At 41.4% G+C, this 16,956-nt stretch overlaps 1 protein-coding gene across 1 annotated transcript in view; it reads left to right on the forward strand.

Annotated features, from left to right (window-relative positions):
- Positions 1-445: 445 nt before the first annotated feature.
- Positions 446-16,956, forward strand: part of LOC124399282 (collagen alpha-1(XXIV) chain) — a 74,350-nt gene continuing 57,839 nt past the window's right edge. Inside the window, exons 1-3 of the mRNA XM_046870125.1 lie at positions 446-1,298; positions 9,025-9,095; positions 12,776-13,995. Of these exons, the coding sequence (XP_046726081.1) occupies positions 1,252-1,298; positions 9,025-9,095; positions 12,776-13,995 (1,338 nt within the window). The 5' untranslated portion in view covers positions 446-1,251. The remainder of the gene's footprint in view (positions 1,299-9,024; positions 9,096-12,775; positions 13,996-16,956) is intronic.

Raw genomic sequence — 16,956 nt, forward strand, 5'->3', positions numbered from 1 at the left:
GAGCTCACGTGACTAAGACGTGAGGTGAAAACTTGGGTTTGTTGGCACTAATATTCACCCAGATTTACACACACTGACCTTATTACATGTTCTTACATCTTCATTCATATCTCTAGTTCTCCTCCAACCTCCAACCAGATCCCCCTCAGAGCAGTGATTTACAGTGAGGGTCTTTACTGTGACTATTTTGAGCTAAATTCCCTGAAGTGGATGTTATTAGAAGCTCAGCCTGATGGTCAGTGACACTACTTGGCTGAAGGTTTGATCTTGTGGTAGAACAGCAGCTGTCAGAAGCAGGACAGATGTGCCGCTTATGTCTTTATTTGATGAGTGATTGGAATCTGATCAGAGATCAAGCGTAATGTCTCTTAATAGGATCAGACAGTTTTTAAAAGATCAGAATCAGTAAACACATTAATAATAAATCACACCACGCACAGACACGCAGGAGTCACGTGATGCGTTATAAATGTCATGCTCAGACACTGCAGGTTTATAGTGGGATTATAATCCGTTATGGTTCACCTGAGAGGAAAAACCAGATTCGCATCCGAATTGTATACCTCAGACTCACGTGACCGCTCACGATATCGATTATTTATCTCGTCTGATCGCCAAAACCGGATTCTGAACGCGGTGATTGTGGACGTCAAATCACCACCGATTATTATAACCGCGATATATCACTGATCCGTCGAGGGATGACGTCACCAAGGCGGTGAATCGGCGCAACCCGACACCGATTATTACCCCGGGGCAGGAGGGATGAGCGCGCGCGTGCGTCTCCGCTTCTGCGCGGCGCAAGTCGAGGCACGTGCGGCACCCGCTGCCCGAGGCTACAGCGCGCGGAGACAGAGAGAGAGAGAGAGAGAGAGAGAGAGAGAGAGAGACCTTCCCACCTCCCTCCTGGAGGAACTTGTGCATTACCGAACTCCAGGCTCCTCACTGTTCCACGGATCCGCGTCCTTGCACGTGCGCGCGGGACCGACGGCACCGAGCAAGAACATCCCGACACGCGCGCGCGTCCTTAACGCCGTGAGAGATAAAGAGGGAGAGAGACGGAGTGCATCTCACGTTTTTCGGGAAAAAAAATGAGGAAAGTGTAAAGCGCTCGTGCGTGTGTTTTTTTTTTCCCCACCACTTCTCTCGCTCTCACCGGCCGCCACCGAGCTCCGGCTCGCGCTCCCGGTCTCCTCTGGCGCGCGATTCCACTTTCACCCAGGACTCTGCTGCTCGGACAAATGCATACAAATGCATTTAGGAGCCCAACGGACAAGGGGCGGCCGCGTTGCACAAACGTGAGTACAAACTGCAATATCACTTTTTCACTATTGCACACTTTTTAATGCTGCACTCTCACACTCACTGGAAAGGTGCGTGTTTTACCTTGGAATAACATTGAGGACAAAATCTTCAGTCTGGTGATTTTTCAGGTCCAATTCTGTATCTACAGTTGCTTTGCATTAAATATATGCAATATCTCAGTTGTTTGAGGAATAACGCACTTCACTGCATCTGGTTATATGAATAAAAAGAATTACACCATTGCTGAAAATGTTCTTCTCAAAGCACCACATTGTACCACATTCACACACAAGGAACACTTCAGTTTGCTTTACTAAGAGTTTATATGCGGTCAAAACATTTGCTTTCCCTTTTTTTCCAGCCCTACTTTTTTTTGCAACATTATCCTAATTCTTTTGAACACAATTTTTTATAATGTTTTAATTTGTGTTCTTGTTCTTCCTCTTGTTCTTCTTCTTCTCATTAGGCACCACTTGATTGCTCACACATTATTTATAGTCACTCTTTATTTCAGCCACGTGTGACACAAACTCCGAGAGCTGGAAAGCTCAATCCGAGATCAACTCAGTGAAGGCTTCACATGGCAGTGAGATGTCAAAATATTTGTAAAGGGTTGCCAGATGAGTCGCAGGACTCGGTGGACAGCTGGATGTCTCCCGGAGCTAAAAAAAATGCATGGGGAATTAAAAGACAGAGGGTTTAGTGATTTTATGAAAAGGAATGGAGATAAAATAAAAAGAAGGGAGATATAATGCAGCATGGCAACCCGGGGCATTGGATTTCAGTGCGGTTGTGATAAGAACATTGAAGCTGGATATTAAGTATATTGTTTTTTTTTTTTTTTTTTCCACTCGTGTAAACTTGCCAGCAAACGAGCTTGGAGGGAAATTCGTTCTCATGGTGGTCTTCACTGAATTCGACCTCCTGGACTGCCTGAGTGTTCTTCACAAGTCTTGTTAAATGGTACAAATTCCTCATGGCAGTGTGGAGCCTGTTTCCATCTGGCCAAGTCAAACCCACTGAGGAATAAACCTCTGACAAATCTGTGTGTACGCTGGATAAACCGGGCCATCATTCTTCATCTCCAGGCAGGACCATCATCCATGTCTTCAACCTGAGTAACTGCTGGAGAAGGTCTTTGAGGTCCAGTGTAGTAGAATTTCTGTAGCTATAAAAGGATAAAAAGTGGAGTAATAATAAGAATAATGCTAAAAACTCAGAGTCACTCCTCTTGATTGTTCCTCATTCACCCAAAGTGCTTTATTTTTTACACCAATATTCACGTAAACACGAGTCTCCTCGAGTGTAACATCATTAATCAGAGTACCTGAAACAAACATCTGGAGCTCTTTTTTGTGTAACAGTTTCCTCTGAGTGGAGGAACCCTGACCTCTGTCCTGCCTCTTGAACACACTAACGGAGAGAGAGAAAGATAGAAAGATAGACAGAGCGAGTGCGAGAAAGAGACTTGAAGAGTTTTGGTCACTTGTAAAGGAACCCAGGTGAGACTCCATCTCAAGAAGATCTAATCTTTCTGCAGTCACTCACTAGACCATGATTAAGTCTAAACCTCTGCCATGGTGCACTTTTTATCATACTTGAAGTGACGGCCTGACCAATTAATTCCCAACCAATCAGCTCAAAAAAACTCAATTCAGACCTTAGACTTAGAAAAGCTGAAGAAAACGTACTCAGAAATAAAAAAATCTCATGGCGTCAAATCTTCATCCCAGTTCATCCCAGAAAGAACAGCAAACACACTCGTTATAAAACAATTATTTCTAGTTTACGTTCAGATCAATCAACACACACATTTACACTCATTGACTTGAAAAATTCTACATCTGGATGATATTAAGGAGAAAAATCGACATCATTCATAAATCATCACATGCGTCTTGTAGAACAGTTAGCTGGCTAGCTGAACGCTAAAAACGCAGACTCACTCGTTTCTTCTTACTTTCCATTATAAACGCACAGATTGAAGTTGAAAGTGATGTAGATAAATAAATTGCATGTGTACTACTCAGTCTAATTTAATAAATCTAATCTCAGTAACATGTCATCTGACTCAAAATAGGAGCGAAGACATCCTGGACACAGTACAGCCCCAGTGTCAGCCATGTTTAATCATAAAACCCTTTCTAAGGTCAAAGAAGTAGTTTTTCCAGGTCACTGTTCAGATGAATTACAGACTGGAATCAGAATTGTTTCACCAGTAGATAGAAAGTAAGCAGAGTATCAAAACCCTGTGTGCTGCTTAATGTTCAACTTACTTTTGCTTCTGGTTTTCTTTTGGCTTTCATAGTGTGTGTGTGTGTGTGTGTGTGTGTGTGTGTGTGTGTGTGTGTGTGTGTGTTTTCTATGTTTGTATTAAAAGGTATTCATGTTCCAGCTTTGTTGATGTGGTAGATTAACAGTTCTGTCAGGTTCATAGGCTGTAATTCATGTTGTGGTTGCGCTGCTATGTTTCACAATAACTTCTCATTACAGCACGTTTTATTCCAATAAAACCTTTTTATATCAAGCAATTACCTTAAACCGGGCAAATCTGGACCGCATGTGCTTTTTCAGAACAACATTTTAACACCTGTGATAGACGCGGTGTAAAAAAAAGACACGTAACAATTTGTGCAGGTTGTAATTAGTAACACAAAGTGAACTGCGCACAAACAAAACAATCAAATCCACTCAGCATCCTATCGAAACGCTTTAGCGTGCCAGAGCTCTGCTGGAAAGCTGACATTCGCACGCTCGTTTTAACATACAAGGACGTTGTTTTGTTGCTAACTCGCCACACCAAAGCCGAACACTCCGAGGTGGTATCAAAAAGCTTGGAGGCTAATGGTGTAACTGGTGCTGTTCTGACCCACTTGCATGACCACGTCTGCGATTTCATCACATACGGAAAGAACAAAGAGCATACGTTACATTCCGCATGAAACCGGGCAAATCTGCCACAGAGACTTTTCACGTGACGTACCTTTGACACATGGCGACGCTGCAACGAGTGGTTCGAGGTGTTTCGAGAGGCTTCAAGAGCGGAAGACGATGAGAGATTAGGAAGACCTTCGACGAACTCAACCCCCGAAAATGTCCAAACCATTTGGCAACTCATGGATGATGATCGCCGGAGAACGATCCACATGATCTCACTTCCGCACCCACCCTGCTCGCCAGATTTGACTCCTGCGCTTAGAGAACACCCTCTTCCCGAAGATAAAGATCCAGCACGAATCGCAGAAGGAGCTCGACATGCTTCAGAAAGAAGATTCCAGGACACGTTTCAGAAGAACATTGGGGGCACTGTATTGCTGTGCAAGAAGACTATTTTGATGGTGATTGTGTGGAAACTTGGATAAATAAAGTACTTTCTTGTAAACAGAGCGAGTCTCCAAACATTTTGACGCCACCTCGTTTGAGTCAACGTGTCAGGCTAAACGTACAGCCAGTATTATAGCAAACGTGTGCTAGCTTGCAATCTAATGTTTCTGCAAGTGCATGTTTTTGTCACCTTATTTTTGTTTCCTTGTAACTGTAAGAGCTCTTTTTTTGATGGCTCAGCTTTAACCTCATGATCAGAAGGTTGTCAGTTTCAAGGTTCTCCAGTCCTGTACAGCTTCATCGCTTCTGGCAAACGAATAAATGTAAATCTGTCGTGTTGGCTGATCCTGCAGGAGAGTCCAGATGTTTGAAGCAGCATTGCTCTGTCAGATCCATGTCAGGTTTCTCATTGATTAGTGCAGATACCTTTCATATTCTTGTGCCAACATCTGCATGGCACAAAAGGTGCACGATGTTCCCAAGTCTGCATCGTGAAGGTGCTCCATGACCTTCATGAACCATCAAAGTCTTTTTGCATTATCAGCAAATTTGGAACAGCAACAACATCTCCAGACCACAGAGTTCTAAAGGATAGGGATCTGCTGGATCTACTTATACATCTCTCCAAACTATTCCTGAGGCACAATCCCACTCAAGGTTAAAGATGTTGCTCTGTAAGTCCTGGGATGTAAACCCACACAGTCCTGGTGACACAATCTTGCCGGACGCTGATATTTCCCTCTTGCTCCCCTCAGTATGACACGGCTCTGGTCAGGCAGCGTGTCGTCTGGTTTGCAGAAGCTTGTGGAGCGTGCAGTCTGACCACAGGACTGTAATCATGTGGTCAAACAGTTCGCCTGTGAAAGCCGATTTTTTACACCACACTACAGCGTCATGCTACATAAATACTTTAACGGTTTCTCAAAGCGTCTGAGGGCCAACGGGGTTGTGATCACAGCAAGATCCAGACACTCAAAGAGAAAAATGAACTGATCCGTTGTGTGTGTTGTTTCTTCAGAATTTTTTTTATTTTTTTTTTTTTATCGTGAAAGAACATCACACCAGGGGCTAAACCCAAGGTGACACCACTTGATTAGCCGAGTGTTCTTCATCAACCTTCATACCAGATTGTAACGATAAACATTTCTGCCCAATTAAAAGCAAGCCTGGCTGTAAATGATGTCATTTCCTGTTCAGTCTTTATCATTTCTCCTGGCCGTTTTGCTTCAGGAGTTAATAGGAATGAGAAGAACTGAGTTTCTTTGTTGTCAAAGCAATCGCTTTTAATCCTGTTCACAAGAACACCTAGGCCAGACATTTATAATGCATCACAGAGGTCGTGAGTTCAAAGCCCACAAACTTTCATTCCGCTTCTCCCGTCAGGGGGCGCCACAGCGGATCCTCCGCTTGGGACCGGCACTGAGAGTGGCGGGGGATGGTTCCCTGACCGGGGATCGAACCCGGGCCGCAGCGGCGAGAGCGCCGCATCCTAACCACTAGACCACAGCGAGTTCAAATCCCATAATTGAGCTAAATGAGTAAAATGTGATTGGCAGGTAGCTTTTGGAAATAAAATAATAATAATAGTACGTTTAAGTAATATCACCATTAAAATATGTTAAGTGAAGATTTGGCCCTTGTGTTTTTTACATTGACATGGTCTCAAAGCAGCTTTACACAGATGAAGCAGTTATAAGGTTGTATAAACGAATGCGTATGTTTATTACCCATCGGTTTATTCCTCATAATTGTTTATCCCTGATGAGCCAATTTCATTCTGAACAATATCTGTGGCCTTCAATATTATTTTAAACATGTAATAAATTAGTTTGATTCTAATAAAGTGACACAGTGAGTGTGCGAGTCTGAATTCTGGTTTATATCATGTGGAACGAAATGATCTAAATAACTAGAAGATCTCAATGAACACAAACTGATGTAATCTGGACTGTATTTGTTATTTGAATGCTCGTGTTTGCTGGTGAATTTTTATGAAAATTGTTCATCATCCAGCCTCGTTTAACCTCCAGCACTGATATGTGGTTCTGTGGGAAGCTCAATTACAAATGCATACGGTAGAGACAATATGGAGCCTTACATTTAAACCATGTGTGTGTGTGTGTGTGTGTGTGTGTGTGTGTGTGTGTGTTGATTGTACTACCCAGGCATGAGTCATAAAACCTTCAGCTGGCTACAGAATTGAGATCAGTTTGGGGTTTTGTTCAGATCACTGCTGTGAGTTAATCCTCACAGCTCTAAAACCTTTCAATTGTTTCCTTCTCACTGATCTTTCAGACCTTCAGCTTTGATTATACTCATGTTCATGTGTGAGGGAGAAATCACAACGTGTTGTGAGGTTATCGCAAAATAACCAAAGAGATAAGGGTTCCTGGCTTTCAGACAATGTTCTTTAAGGGTTCTTTATGGGACGAGTAAATGTTTTTGGCTTTGAGAACATTGTTCTTCAAAGGTTTTCCAAAAAGCTCATTAAATAAATAGTGTTTCTGGCTTAAGAAGGGGTTTCTTAATGCTTCCTTGGTTTATAAGTTCACACCTTCCGAGAACAAATCTTTAAGGATTCAGTGGATAAATACAGGTGCATAGGTTCCAACAAAGGCTCCTCGACGGCTTGTTCTGCATACATCAGCAGGTTCTGAGCCTTCAACAAGGGTTAATTCTGGGTTTTATAAGGGTTCATTGGATGACTAAGAATTCTTTAAACCAAGGGTTCTTCAGGGGTTCTTCAAGGGTTCTTCAGGGGTTCTTCAAGGGTTCTTCAGGGGTTCTTCAAGGGTTCTTCAGGGGTTCTTCAATGTTTTTTTTTTGGATAACTAAATGACTCTTCTAATAAATTTACATTTAGGATTAATTAGATATTGAAGGCTTCTGGTCTTACAGTTTTTGACAGAATTTAAAGTTTTTCTTCTGATAATTAAAGTTTTTAGGTGCCAGTAGAGTGCATTGGCATGTAGCATTGCAGGCCCTGCTGTGTTTGCTTTGTGTGTTTTGAGGTGAGGTTCTGTGTTTGTATTTTATCCAGTTGTAGGCCACATCAAACACACTTTTCTAGGAGCAACATGCTTGAACCTGATTTACTCTGGAAGTCCATTCTGATAGTCATAATACGCTCTTTTGTTTTCTTGCTAAGAGACTCTGAAGACATGGAGATCACGTCCATGTCTTCAGAGGGGTGAAAATCCATGACGGGACATCTGCTAGTTTCTATGATTCAAAGCTGATCAGTTGATTTCCAGATGATTCCAGGTGTTTTCTCACTGGCTGTTGTGTGACGTGTGTGGTTACTGAATGTTGTGAGTAGAAAAATGTGATGTGTTCTGTTTAGGTTACACTGGAGATGTTATTGAGAAGCTAAATACACTAAAGAGTGCACAAGGCATTGATGTTTGCTTCATTCCGTACAAATTCCGGACCTTTTCTCCTGAGTGTCACGACGCCTTCGGTATAATTTGTAGCAGTCAGTGAATAACTCGCTTTAGGGTGAATAACTGTATAATAAACCATGGCAGTGGATCCTATCTGGAATTGGGTTTTGGGTTTGATCCCTGGCTGAGAGCAGGAGATTAACACCGAGCTGGAGGACTTTGTGCTTCCTGTAGCGACGATCACTGCCAAAATATTTCATCTGAAGGTGCATCAGGCGTGTTGCAGCACTGCGTCGATTAACGGCCCTGCACCGGATAAATAAATCTTCTAAAACGCATTTAGATTAAAGTAGGAAGCTTTCATTTATTGGACTCTTCTTCGCTGGCTCAGGTACCATGATTGAAACCTGGATGATTGATGAATGCTATTATGAGTTTAATGCTAATGTTTGAGGTGACTGCAAATAAAACATCTCCTCAAGCATGTTCATGTTTATGTGATGAGGAAGAACATGTGCTCCAGAGGTTTTCCGCTGTTTATGATCAGAACTCTAAAGACCTGCTGGAGGGAGGTGCAGGAGAACACTTTCCCCGCTGGGTTGACCATTAGCCCTGGTTCGGATTTGAAAGTTCTATGACGTGTATTTAAGTTATTATCTCCTCATAATGCCTGAACTTTCAGCACCTCACAATCTATCATTTAAAACACTTAATACTGAATATTTTGTGTATGATTCTGATCATATTTTGCAGGCTGTTTGATGTAAAGAGTTTTTTTAACACTGAAATGTGCAGCTTAGCGCTTAGCGCTACATCACAGGACAAAAAGTATTTTTTCTTTCTTTCCAATCCATTTGGTGTTTGAGATCTTCATGAGATTTTGGTCACTTGAACCTTGTAATGTGAATGTATTGTTATTCTATAATTCATGTCACAGATACAAAACCATCTAAGAATCAGGTTTCTGTCTGTTTTGCTTTTGTAAAATTAAAAAGTCCTCTTTTATTTCCAGGAGAGCCCTCCTTCTGCTCCTGTCAGTATGTTTCACTGCACTATCTGCAGAAGAACATTCACAACCTCAAGGTAAGCTGTCTGTCTGTCTCTTTGTCTGTCTGTCTCTTTGTCTCTCTGTCTGCTTCTCACTCTGTTTGTCTGTCTATCTGTCACTGTCTGTCTCTCTGTCAGTCTCTCTGTCTGACTCTTTGTCTGTCTGTCTGTCTCTGTCTATCTGTCTGTCTCTCTGTTGTTCTCTTTCTTTCTCGGTCTCTTTGTTTGTTAGTCTCTCTATCTCTGTGTCTGTCTATCTGTCTCTCTGTTTATCTGTCTTTCTGTTTGTTTTCCAGTTTGTCTGTCTGTATCTCTGCTTATATTTCTTTTTCTTTGTCTGTCTCTCGGTTTGTCTGTTTTCTGGTTTGTCTGTCTGTCCATCTTTCTTTGTCTGTCTGTCTCTCTGTCAATCTCACTGTTTGTTTCTCTTTGTTTTACTCTCTCTCTCTCTCTCTCTCTCTCTCTCTCTCTCTCTCTCTCTCTCTCTCTCTCTCGTTGTGTGTCACTGAGATTGATTACAGTGTCTATAGATTAAAGTATTATTTGTGTTGTTCGTATCAAAGAAACCGAAATAAATCACTGCTAAAACAAGAAAGTCACAGATGTTGGGGTTGTCCATGTGGGAAAGGTTATGAAGTCCCTCTGTCTTCCCTCTGTGCCGTCTCGGCATGTCTGCTCTTGCTCTGTGAGAGGTAGAATGCAGCCTGAATGCAGAGCAGCTTTTTCATCCATGAAAAGAGAGAGAGAGAGAGAGAGAGAGAGAGAGAGAGAGAGAGAGAGACTTAAACTTACAGCAACACTTCCCAGTCATGGTTAGTATTAGCTAATAAACTAGCCTAGCTCTGTAGATTCGATTTCTCATGTCTGCAGATGAAGGGATGATAAAGTGGATGAATGTTTCAGAAAGTTTATACACGCTTTTACAGCAGCAGTGTAAAGTTGCGAAGTTCATCACAAGTCATCCAATTTCTTCAAAGAGCAAAAAAATGTCCTGCTTTACATCAGACACGTTAACAAGTGTCCAGTCTGAGATGGAGGGAGTTGGAGTGGAGGAGAGCCTCAGGCCTGTGTGAAGGAACCGTGAGGGAATGCAAGGTTTATGGAAAAACCGTCTGGGAGAACTCATTACACTTAAAAACAGTGTTTATTTAACCTTCATTTCCTCCTGCTCCTTAACATTTCCATCAACAATAAAACATACCGAAGGACCACAAGGAAGATTTAGGAAAAAAATTGCAGTATAATAATTAACAATAAGAAGAAAAAATAAATTGAAACTGATGTTGATACACATATCGCTCGAAAGATATTTTTCCCTTTTTTAAAAAAAGAGAAATTTTTAAAGGATTTTTATCCAGTTAAAAAAAATTGAAATAAATAGAGAGAAATAATATTTTATAATTTTTTTTAACAAATACACAAATAATGAAATAAATGAAATCTTTTAATTTGTAAACATTTTTGCAGTTCCAAAAAAAAAAAAAATGTAAATTTCAATAAATTTATATGCAAAAATTAAATATATATAATATATATGAGGACATGTATGAGGACAGTGTAACAGCAGTGAAGTCTGCAGTAGGAATGACAGACTGGTTCAAGGTGGAGGTGGAACTGCATCAAGGATCAGATCTGAGCCCTTTCCTGTTTGCAGTGGTGATGGACAGGTTGACGGACGAGGTTAGACAGGAGTCTCCATGGACTATGATGTTTGCGATGTGTGTTTTATATGTATAGAAATGTTGTATTTAATGGGCAGCACGGTTTCTTCTAAATCTTTCCATGGCTATGAAAAACCTATGGTGTGACCTCTACCAGAGGTCAAAGTTCACAGTGTTTGCCATGTGTAACCTGCAGGGTTTTGATGTCTGGGTGGAGCTAAATGGTTAAATTTCACTCAGGAAGAGGATGGAGTTCTTTTGGTAATGTAATAAATCGCATCCTTGGTAACTGTTGATCTGATAGAAAACGACAGACTGTGGGTTCTTTAAGCATTCTTTGGAAAGTTCAGGTATCAGAAACAGTTCCAACCTTTCAAGTGTCAGCTTTTACATGAACTCTAATAAGAGAACAAGTGATCATGTGGGGACTGGAAAACCAGTGATTCTATTTATATGTGAAAACTAGTGCTCTTACTGGGATTGAAAAAACAGTGATCTTACTGGGATTGGAAAACCAGTGATCTTGCTGTCAGAAACATTAGCAATCTTGCAGGACTGATTACTCGACCGTGTCTCAGATGTACAAGCTTCCTGCAACAGGAACCTTTGTCTAAAGTTGCAACAAACTGGAGCCAAACCTTCAGTAGGCAGCAGAATTAGCTGTGTGCTCTAAAGCGGACCTGGGCCTCACAATGCACCAGGTAATGGATTGTACAGATACTACTAACAGATACATTCTAGAAATTCAAGAATTCTGCCTCTAAGAGCTCAGATCAGGCTTTAGTAGTTGAAGAAAAGTGTGCCTGGCGCTATAATACTGCGTGTAGATATTTCTTAACTCGACTAAAAAGCTTCACCAGGTTACCTTAGCATTACAACATCTAGTATGATTCAGAGTGGAGAAACTATGACCTGGAGAAAGGAGAAACCTCATCATGTTAGGATTTACCTGAAGTTGAGATTGATGACTTGAATCCTATCACTGAAGGTAAGATCCAATCTGAGATCCTTTGAAATGTGTGAGAGCAGTGGACCAGGCCACGCTGTGTTTCTGCATCAGCCAGGAAGCAGAGGATCTTTTCAACAGCTTGAGCGTGTCAGAGTAGGAATAATGGAGGTCCAGCAGCAGGGCAAGGCATTTTTATTACAAATCCAGACATGTTTTTCTTTTCCACATGACTCTTTTCCCTCGATTCCTGTGTTCTTTCCTGTTCTGAAAGAGAATACATGCTGTTTTACTGAAGAGAAACATGGGTGGAAATGCTGACTCTGCATTTATCTCAAGCACCCAGTGTCCTCTGTTTCTTTTTGTTTTGTTTTTATTATCCTGGACAGACCCTGGGGCCATTACCTGAGTTTACAGATTATCAGATGTCCAGGATTCCATCGTATTGTAAAATTTCTTGGTCCCCCCACCCACCCAAAAAAAGGGCCGTTGTTTGTGTTTCAGATGTTCGCAGATCTTTGATTGGTCTCCATTAAAAACCATGAATCTTGTTTGTTTTCTCTGGTTCACTAATTCAAACCTGCTGCAGTCAGATTCCACATGCAGAAATAAATTGCCTGTTGTTTTTATAAATAGAACTCGAAACTTAATTACGTAACATTCTTGTACAAACGATGTTTTAAGTTTCTGAGTCAGTGGTCTTTATAACATAGCGTATGGAAGAGTGTTTGGAGTCAAAGTGAGGATGAAGTACAAGAACTTGTCGTATGAACTTGTTCCAACAGAAGTAGAATTTGTGGGGAACTGAATTAGTACAGTAAGGAGGAAGTGCTTTGTGAAGATCTTTGTGAAAACATTTCTTGAAATACTTCTTAGCCAGACTTAGAGGGTCCTTCTTTTTAATCCTTTTATCTGGACCACAGCTGCTCCTAATCACTCTATGGGGTAAACTGATACTAAAGCATTTAGATGCCCAAAACATGGCTAGGGCTTATTTATGCTGTGGACGATGTGCTTGAAGATGCCTGTAAGTGTTCCAGTGTGCAAAGATCAAATATGTGCCTGAGCCTAATTCGCTTTTTCATTGTCTCTTGCTGTCTGTCTCTCAGGTGTAGATCTCATTCTCCAGCTTGGCCTGTCCAGCCGCAGAGATGTCACGCATTCCTCTTGGACGATGACCTCACCGCCACTTATTTCTTCCCTCTCATCTCTTTCTATCCTTCCTGGTGGGGTTGGGGTGACTCTGGACCGTAATGCGATGATCGAAGCCCCTGTAGCAAGTGTCCTTCCTGCAGGCGTGGCGAACGAGTTTTCCCTGATAGTGAGCCTTAACTCCAAGCGTGCCACCAATGCCTTCTTGTTCAGCGTGCGGGATGGACTCGACCGACTCCAGTTTGGTCTGCAGCTTCTGCCGGACCGCGTGGTGGTCTACACGGGTGATAAGGCAACCGTTTACTTCAGCTATGCAGCTCAGGACGGACGGTGGCACTCGTTTGCAGTAGCGGTGCGTCCGCGCTCTGTGTCGTTCTTTGCCCAGTGTGGTGGGCTACAATACAGTGAGGAAACACTGACTAGACCACGGATGGTGGTTTCAAAGGGCCGGGTGGCCATCGGAAGGATGAGCTCCAGGGCGGCACAGTTTGAAGGCTCTCTGTGCCAGCTGGAGATATATCCCTCAGCACAGGTTGCAGCACATTACTGTGACTATGTAAAAAAAAACTGCAGACTAGCAGACACCTTTCGATCTTCGTTCCCTTCCACATTGCCCTCCCTACCGTCCTCTGTGACCCCCTCAACTCCCTCTGAAACACACACACAAAACCCAACCAACTCCACACTCAGGAACTCTTTAGGAAAAATGAACTCTACAACTGCATCCGTTTGGAATACACTGAGATCGAGTACCGCTCAGACTGCTGGTCCACCTCTGAACCCCTTTAGAACAACATACTCCCCAGAAGCTACTATTCGCACCCCTCTAAGCGAAAGTAGACCCTATGAGGAGAACAACACTGAAGATCACCGGCTGCTTGGAAGAACCCGTGCCACTCGAGCTACTCCAAACCTGAACCCTGAACCCAGAAAGAACCAGCAGAGTAAAGACAATGGCTCCCAACGACCAGAGCTCTCAGAGCATCAGGTGAAGCTGAACGGTGCGACCTTGTACAGACAGCAAGGTTACAACAACCAGCTGAAACGTCTTGAGGAATATGGTGAGGAACGGACATACGACTCAGGGGTATATGGATACGACTATGGATTCGAGGATGGAGACTATTTTTTGGACTATGACGGTTTTGATGGTCTTAAAGGGGATCCAGGCCCTCCGGTGAGTGTCTCAGTCATCATTTCATTTTCATCTCTGTGTGTTTGCACGTGTGTATGCAAGTCAATGTGGTGGGGTTTTTTCTTTCTTTTTCTTTTTCTTTTTTTACTTCCCAAAGGCAAGCAGGAGCAAAGTTCTGCATGAAAAATTAGCCAAACTGCAAAACGTAAATATCCAAACTCATTTATTTTCTTTTAAGACATTCCTGGACAGCATTGAGGACTTGGCTGCATTTCCAAAAGCTTCCATGAATGAATCATGGGAAGATATTGAATAGAAATGTTTGGCAGCGACAGATGCTGATTTAAGAAGTGAGATGTCCTGATCCAAGCATCTTTCCTTTTCACCTCTAGAGCAACTGAAACAAAGCCAGTAGGGAAGGACGTGTGATTTTCACGTGGAATGCAGAGATTCTAAACAGATTTCTAAACAGATCCTTTAGACATAATTATATCCTAAGGTGCAACTGGAAATGTTTTATTTTGCTATCTGGCGATGTAGAATTATTACTGTAGGGTTGCCAGATTTTACCTAATGATATTACTTGGGCTGGTGAGACATCAACAATACAAACATATTTCTTTAGAAGGTGACATGATAAGACTCACCATAACCACGTTTGTTGCCCGTTTTATTAGCTCTAATGATACTGGAGCAATTATGGGACTATGCTGCTTTTCTGGTGAACATTTCAGGTCACATGGGCTGCAGGTTGATGGGGATAAATTCAGCACGTGGGCAGTCATTTTGGAATTAGCATTAGCATTAAGAATAAGGAGTCAAGGACTGGATGACTCGTAGGAAAGTTATGTTTTTCATGTGACGTTTTATTCATATTTTAGATATTAACGATTTGATTAATGCTCGGAAAAATGCTTTATTTTAGACATGTCAGTTTTTTCCTTGAGTTTAGGGAGTGTTTTGGATACACACACACACACACACACACACACACACACACACAGAGGCAAATCAACAAGGCTTGATGTCGTATCTTTACATTTGTTGTTGCATTGATTAAACGTTTAAATCATGTTAATTCGGCTGCATCTGGAGGGATATTTACATATAATTTATGTAAATTTGTGTTTTTGGTGGATTTTGGATTTGGAGATCAGTTTTTGATTTATAATCGAATATCAATGACACTTGGTGTGAGTCAGTCGTGTCGTTTACAGATTTAATTATTGTTCGTTATTATCTCGATTCCACACATTTTGATTTAGAAAATGTTGCTGACTTCATTAAATAATGTTCAGAAAACTAAATTCAGAGAGAAAATATCAGCAAATTGTGCGCAAAACTAAAAAATGTCAATGAAAAAGATTATATTATATTATATTATATTATAGAGTTTTTGTGATATCATGCTATACAGCTAATTCAATACTGTACAATCTAATAATTTCATACAATAATAAAAATGTCAAATATTTTACAGATTTTTTTGTGTGAATAATATAAACAGTTTGAAGCATATTTTTGGACTGTATACCAAAAACCCATGACATTGTCATTAACATGATAATTGAATTATTTTTTAATGGAACATTCTCTTTTTTAGAATCACTCCTATAATATATAGTTGCTCTAAAATAAAATTCTCAAATGAATTCCTATTTAAAAGTGGAAAAGACGATATTAACCTACAGTAATGATGTTTTATCAGACTGGTTTTTTTTTTTACGTTATGTTCACTTGAAACGCTGTGTATATAAATTTTTATCGCCTGAGCCGAGCTCCATTTGAGCGAGCTGGATGGGAACCACATGCATGAACTAAAATAAAAAGTCTGAATGCTGAGAACTGAGAAGCAGATGATCTGCACCACACCTCCGCTTTCTAGGAATTTGTGTATTTAATAATAATATGGTATTTTCTAGTGGAACGATTTAAGGCTTGTGGAAGGAGTCTCCAGTGTCAGCTTTGTGAAATAATATTCCGGACGGAAGAATTTATACAAAATATTTATGGTATTTGGTAGATGCCCTTATCCACGGCGCCTTACATTTATCTCAATCATACAGCTGAGCAGCTTTAGGGTTAAGGGCCTTGCTCAGGGGCCCAGGAGTGTCAGGGATTTGAACTGACAACTTTTGGATCCAATGCCTTTTATTGGCTCTATACATGTACTTTGCACAATAAGAATAACGTTGAATTGAATCTAAACTAATCGAATCTTAACCACTATGCTTCCATCTTCCACAGAGTTTGTTCTTCTCTGCAGTTTCTCTTTTTTTAGAGAATAATGAGAGCTTTAATGAGGGAATGTATGCTTACAGCTGCTGTAACATAAGTGCCTACAGGAACATCCTTCTATAATAAAGAAGAACTTCAGTGTAGTAGCTCCGCCCTCCATTTCTCCACCCTACTGTTGATGGTTTTCTTGAGTGGCCTGCTATAAAGCTCTGACCACAACCTTTGGGATGAACGTGAACACCGACTGCACCCCAGGCCTCCTCAAATCACCTACAGCAGAACCTGACTTAATCATAAAATCTTCTAAAACGTCACAATCTCATCATTTGTAATCACACAAATCATCCAAAATAGTGTAATGAATCCAAATTGTGGTTGAAGATGATCCATTCCTGCGACTGGGTTCTGCTCAGCACGTTGCCAGCTTCTCTGTAATGAGAGTTTGGAGCGTGATGAGTATGGATTCCAGCTCGGAGCGTATCTCTAATGAGCTCCACCTTAACACAGAGTTAATGCAGCGGTTTACGGGGACGTTTCTGTGGTCTCCTGCCAAAAACTGCAGCATTTTGGAAAAGTAGATTGTTGCTCTTGGCATTAAGACACAACATTTGTCCTGTGTAAAAATGAGGACAGGGATGTCCTGTGACCTTCCTGATTATCTCCAAAACGGCAATCACAAAGTTCTCACAGTTTCTCATTTTGAGATATAATGCTGTTCTGATCAGGTTGCAGGAGTGTAACAGCAGCTCAGGAGTGATACTGATG

Source organism: Silurus meridionalis, chromosome 16 (genome assembly GCF_014805685.1).
Source record: "Silurus meridionalis isolate SWU-2019-XX chromosome 16, ASM1480568v1, whole genome shotgun sequence".
NCBI classification, from domain to species: Eukaryota; Metazoa; Chordata; class Actinopteri; order Siluriformes; family Siluridae; genus Silurus; species Silurus meridionalis.